Here is a 5,394-nt window from a genome sequence, read left to right as displayed (position 1 = left end):
GAGGTGGGTTTATCCTTTGCTCTAAGCCATAAAAAACCCCTTCTAACTAACATACTCTGTGACTTCTTTGTTATCCAGAAATACTGGCTCAGCAAGTCTTTTCTTCTCTATCAAAACTTGCTTTAATTTCTATTCATTTGCCAGAGTCTACATTCAAAAATCTTTCTGCCAAGCATACATATCTGTCAGACTTTCTTGGCAAACTTACATCCTTCCCAACACTTCCTGACTCCACCTTAGAATAACTGTGTTTTAGTATTTGTGGATTTCTCCTTCAATGCATTCAATCACAATGAACATGTTTGTACAGCTCTGTTCAGTTACAGTCTACCCTAACACTGCTCGTGCTGCTCTATTTCCAAGGCAATCCTGAGGGGACAGAACACCCAAACTCTTCTTATAAGCCAAAGGAAGGTTTTGTTGTGCATTTTCTTGCTTTAAGAAAGACAAGACTGCTGTTGTCAAAGGGCCCAAATCGCCTCGTTCCCTGCTGGGCTGGAGCTGCCTGTGCTCCAATGGCTGGGTGGGAGCAACTCCCTGCTTCACCAGGCAGCACTGCTGAAGCATCTGCACATACTGAGTGTCTGAATGAACAGGAATGTCTTGTCAGTCACAGTGACAGGAAAGCAAAGAACAGAGAGAACACATCTCAGACAGCGACATCCAGAATCCAGCGAAGAAAGGGTCTGGTGCCATGTGACATAGCACCCCACTACTGACAATATCCTTGATTTTCCAAAGTGCAAAAAGGGCTTTTTGAATTTTATTAGCATTTTTTGCAGTGGGGATATGATTTGTCTGGCCAACTGTGACATTGTTTAAAGCTCAGAAGAAAAACTTCTTATGACTTTTCAGACAGCAAGAGAAAGAGGCACATAGCTTTGAGTGCTAACCAAATACCCAAAGCCCATTAGAAACAGCACAAACACGTGCCCCTTCTCCGAGTCCACAGACAGGCAGGAGCACCAGGGCCGCTCCGCCCCTTGCTCTGCTGCCAGGGAATAGCTCACCTTGCCATTCAGCCCCACGTCAGCATCTGCAGCGCTCACGGCTCCAACAAACACCGCGGCCGCACTGTTCTCACGCACGTACATGGTGTAGGAGCTCTGGTTGAAGACGGGGGCGTTGTCGTTGACATCCGAGATCTCCACCGTGAAGGTCTGCGTGGTGCTCAGAGGAGGCCAGCCCGCATCTGCTGCCGTCACACTCACGATGTACTGAGGCCTCTCCTCCCGGTCCAGCGCGCTCACTGTCACCAGCTCATAGTAATTCTTATAGGCTGCCCGCAGGGAGAAGGACAGCTCATCCTCCAGGGCACAGGAGATCTTCCCGTTGGCACCAGAATCCCGGTCCCTGACCGAGAACAGGGCAACCACCGTGCCGGGCACTGTGTTCTCGGGGAGGGGACTGCTGAAGGAACTGACCACCACCTCTGGGGCATTGTCATTCACATCCACCACCTCCACCAACACTTTGCACATAGCTGAGAGTCCTCCACCATCTCTGGCTCTCACACGGAATTCATGAGTTTCTGCCTCCTCGAAGTCCAGAGGTTTTGTGAGTTTAATTTCACCAGTTATGGCATCAATCACAAATGCTGAGTCACTCTGTCCCACTGCCTGGCTGAGTTGATAGGAGATGTCCCCATTAACTCCTGCATCTGGATCAGTTGCCAGCACAGTCAGAACCACAGAGCCTTCTGGCATGTTCTCCAAAACCTTCCCAACATAACGTTCTTGCGTGAATTTGGGAACATTGTCATTTACATCTAGAACGATAATAGAGATCTCAATAGTCCCACTTCTAGGAGGAGAGCCACCGTCCACAGCAATAACACTGAAACCCATCTCTGCCTGAACCTCTCTGTCTAGTGGCTTTTCCAAAATAAGTTCAACATATTTGTCATCCTCAGTCCCACTTCCATAGGAGACATTAAAGTACTCATTCTCGGGAAAGATGCTGTACTCCAGGACGCTGTTGCTGCCAATATCGAGGTCCTGAGCCTCCTCCAGCGGGAAATGTGAACCCGATTCGCTGGTTTCAGGGATCTTAAATGTGACTCGTTTCTCGGGGAAGACGGGGGAATGGTCATTGATGTCCTCCAGAGTCACCTCGACGCGAAAGAACTGCAGGGGGCTGGAGAGCAGCAGCTCCAAGGGGAGCATGCAGGTGGCGGACTGGCCGCACAGCTGCTCCCGGTCCAGCCTCCCCGCCACCAGCAGGCGGCCGGAGGCGCGCTCCAAGCGAAAATGCTGCCGGCCGTCCTCCGACACCAGGCGGGCGCGGCGAGCCGAGAGCTGCGCCGGCGGCAGCCCCGCATCCTCCGCCAGCTTGCCCACCAGGGAGCCGCTTTCCGCCTCCTCGGCCACGGAGTAGCGGATGGGCTCGGCGCGAGCGAGCGGCAGCGACAGCAAAGCACACACACAAAGCACTTGCCTTGCGAGCGCCATGGCGCGGCGGCGGCGGCGGCGGCGGCGGCCGGTGTCGCTCTCTGGGCGGCTGTCCCGGGCGATTCCCCGCCGAAAGCAAGCGGCCAAGTGCGGCGCGGGCGCCTTCCCTCGCTGCCTCAGATTGCGGCCGGCGCTCCGCAACCTCTGCAGCCGGGCTGTCCCGGCAGCGGGGGACACGGGGCAGCGCTCGCTGCCGCAGCCGCTGCCACCTCCGCCCGGCTGCGCTGCGCTGCTCTAAGCCGGGCCGGGCCGGGCCGGGCCGGGCCGGGCTCGCTCGGGCTGTGCCGCTCCGGGCTCGGCCGCCTCCGCTGCCGCAGCCGCTCGGCGCCGCCTTGGCCGAGGGCACCACCCAGCGGTGCGCGCTGGGACTGCAGCCGCCGCCGCCCGCAGCCCGCGCTGCCGCTCGCCCCGGCCCGCGACTGCGAACCCGCCGGGACACCGGGCCGGGAACCGAACGCCGCGGAACCAGGGCAGCCCAAAGACGAGGCTCGGCCCGCAACGACCGCGCCGCATTCCACCAAAGGAGAAACCGCACAGACATAGTGCGATGCTGACAGCACGGGCATGCCAATGAACACTCTCCCGGCTGCATCTCCACACTCAGGCGCTGTACCCACCCAACACTGCTGCTGTCAAGGGACACGGGGAGAAATAACACGCAGAATTTTGGAATGTCTTGACAGGGCTTTCCCAGAAAGAACCTCTCTTGAAGGAATTCTGTCTCCACTAAAGCAGTCAAGTGTTCTCTTTATTTCAGTCTAACACATTTTTTTCATTTTCTAATCCCAGATTTATAGTAATTTACAACATTAAAGTGTATCACTTCAGGACCCCACAGCATGAGGGAGGCTTTTCCTGTACTTCATGCATCTGAGACATCATTCAAACAAACGGTTATTCTACATGGGGTGGCCGACCTTCTCTAGAGGAACATGTTCACTACAGTGCTCAGTGCATTTCAGAGGAGAAAGGGTAAACATTGGAATGCAAATTCTCGAACACAAACACAGAAAATCATGCGTGGACCGCTTTCTAGTCCCATTGAGAAGCTTTGGGTTTCAGGGAAAGCAATGACCAATCTGAATCTCTGGTTTTTTTTCAGTTCTTCTTAGTAAGAGCCTGAATGACATTTGCTGGACTCCAGGTGGATCTTCAAAATAGTTCAATTATTGAAACATCTTCAATTATTGAATTGAAGATGATTCAGCAGTCCAGGTTCATGGCCAGTGGAGCCTCTACCCACAGATGTCACCTCCAGCTCCAGGCAAGCCTGAAGACCCTTTAATTTTGGTTCTAATGCATTATATACTTCTCTTTGCTGAGCATCTTAATACATAAGAACCAATCTATATCTTAACTTCTACCTATAGCCTATCATAACTACTATAATTACCATATTCCTGTTACTAATACCCGATCATTAAAAGTTACAGTTTCAGCTAGAAGTTGTTTTTCAGGTTTTTTTTGCAGCGGAAATTTCTGAGACCTTTTTTCCATTTGCAACATTGACATGTCTGTTTGCCTGTGCTATCTTTCTGCTTGGTAAAAACATCTTTTTGAGGTGGGTTTATCCTTTGCTCTAAGCCATAAAAAACCCCTTCTAACTAACATACTCTGTGACTTCTTTGTTATCCAGAAATACTGGCTCAGCAAGTCTTTTCTTCTCTATCAAAACTTGCTTTAATTTCTATTCATTTGTGTCACCAACCACTTCATTAAGTTGATAGGAGATGTCCCCATTAACTCCTGCATCTGGATCAGTTGCCAGCACGGTCAGAACTACAGAGCCTTCTGGCAGGTTCTCCAGAACCTGCCCTGTGTACACCTCCTGTGAGAATATGGGAGCATTGTCATTTATATCCAGAATGACTATAGTCACTTGGGTGGTACCAGTCCTGGGAGGGGAGCCCCCATCCACGGCAATAACACTGAAACTCATCTCTTCCTGCTCCTCTCTGTCTAGTGGCTTTTCCAAAACCAGTTCAAGATACTTCTTGCCTGTAACCCCAGTCCCATAGGAGACAGTAAAATACTCGTTTTCGGGAGAGATGCTATATGCCTGGACTGTATTGCTGCCAATATCCAGGTCCCGAGCCACTTCCAAAGGGAAACGAGAGCCCGCCTCGCTGGTTTCCGGGATCCTAAAAGTGACTCGGTCTTCTCGGAAAACTGGTGAATGGTCATTGATGTCCTCCAGAGTCACCTCGACGCGAAAGAACTGCAGGGGGCTGGAGAGCAGCAGCTCCAAGGGCAGCATGCAGGTGGCGGACTGGCCGCACAGCTGCTCCCGGTCCAGCCTCCCCGCCACCAGCAGGCGGCCGGAGGCGCGCTCCAAGCGAAAATGCTGCCGGCCGTCCTCCGACACCAGGCGGGCGCGGCGAGCCGAGAGCTGCGCCGGCGGCAGCCCCGCATCCTCCGCCAGCTTGCCCACCAGGGAGCCGCTTTCCGCCTCCTCGGCCACGGAGTAGCGGATGGGCTCGGCGCGAGCGAGCGGCAGCGACAGCAAAGCACACACACAAAGCACTTGCCTTGCGAGCGCCATGGCGCGGCGGCGGCGGCGGCGGCGGCGGCCGGTGTCGCTCTCTGGGCGGCTGTCCCGGGCGATTCCCCGCCGAAAGCAAGCGGCCAAGTGCGGCGCGGGCGCCTTCCCTCGCTGCCTCAGATTGCGGCCGGCGCTCCGCAACCTCTGCAGCCGGGCTGTCCCGGCAGCGGGGGACACGGGGCAGCGCTCGCTGCCGCAGCCGCTGCCACCTCCGCCCGGCTGCGCTGCGCTGCTCTAAGCCGGGCCGGGCCGGGCCGGGCCGGGCCGGGCTCGCTCGGGCTGTGCCGCTCCGGGCTCGGCCGCCTCCGCTGCCGCAGCCGCTCGGCGCCGCCTTGGCCGAGGGCACCACCCAGCGGTGCGCGCTGGGACTGCAGCCGCCGCCGCCCGCAGCCCGCGCTGCCG

General features: G+C 55.3%; 2 protein-coding genes across 2 annotated transcripts; both read right to left on the bottom strand.

The window, feature by feature from the left end:
- Positions 1 to 900: 900 nt before the first annotated feature.
- On the bottom strand, positions 901 to 4,042 carry LOC120512856 (protocadherin beta-15-like; the record flags this gene model as incomplete). The annotated part of the gene is made up of 1 exon (XM_039731618.1): positions 901 to 4,042. A coding segment is annotated over exon 1 (1,550 nt), but the record flags the coding sequence as incomplete, so codon positions are not given.
- A 95-nt stretch (positions 4,043 to 4,137) lies between these two features.
- Positions 4,138 to 5,027, bottom strand: LOC120512855 (protocadherin beta-15-like). Its single transcript, XM_039731617.1, has one exon. It carries the CDS (start codon positions 4,990 to 4,992, stop codon positions 4,138 to 4,140), a length of 855 nt encoding a protein of 284 aa, XP_039587551.1. The 5' UTR covers positions 4,993 to 5,027.
- Between the last annotated feature and the right edge of the window lie 367 nt (positions 5,028 to 5,394).

This window comes from Passer montanus, unplaced genomic scaffold, assembly GCF_014805655.1.
Source record: "Passer montanus isolate IOZ18808 unplaced genomic scaffold, ASM1480565v1 scaffold790, whole genome shotgun sequence".
Classification (NCBI taxonomy): Eukaryota; Metazoa; Chordata; class Aves; order Passeriformes; family Passeridae; genus Passer; species Passer montanus.
This window is presented reverse-complemented; position numbering and strand designations above follow the sequence as displayed.

Bases quoted from the DNA above. Each gene is read 5' to 3' on its own strand.
- LOC120512855 (XM_039731617.1), bottom strand. From the start codon at position 4,992: ATGGCGCTCGCAAGGCAAGTGCTTTGTGTGTGTGCTTTGCTGTCGCTG.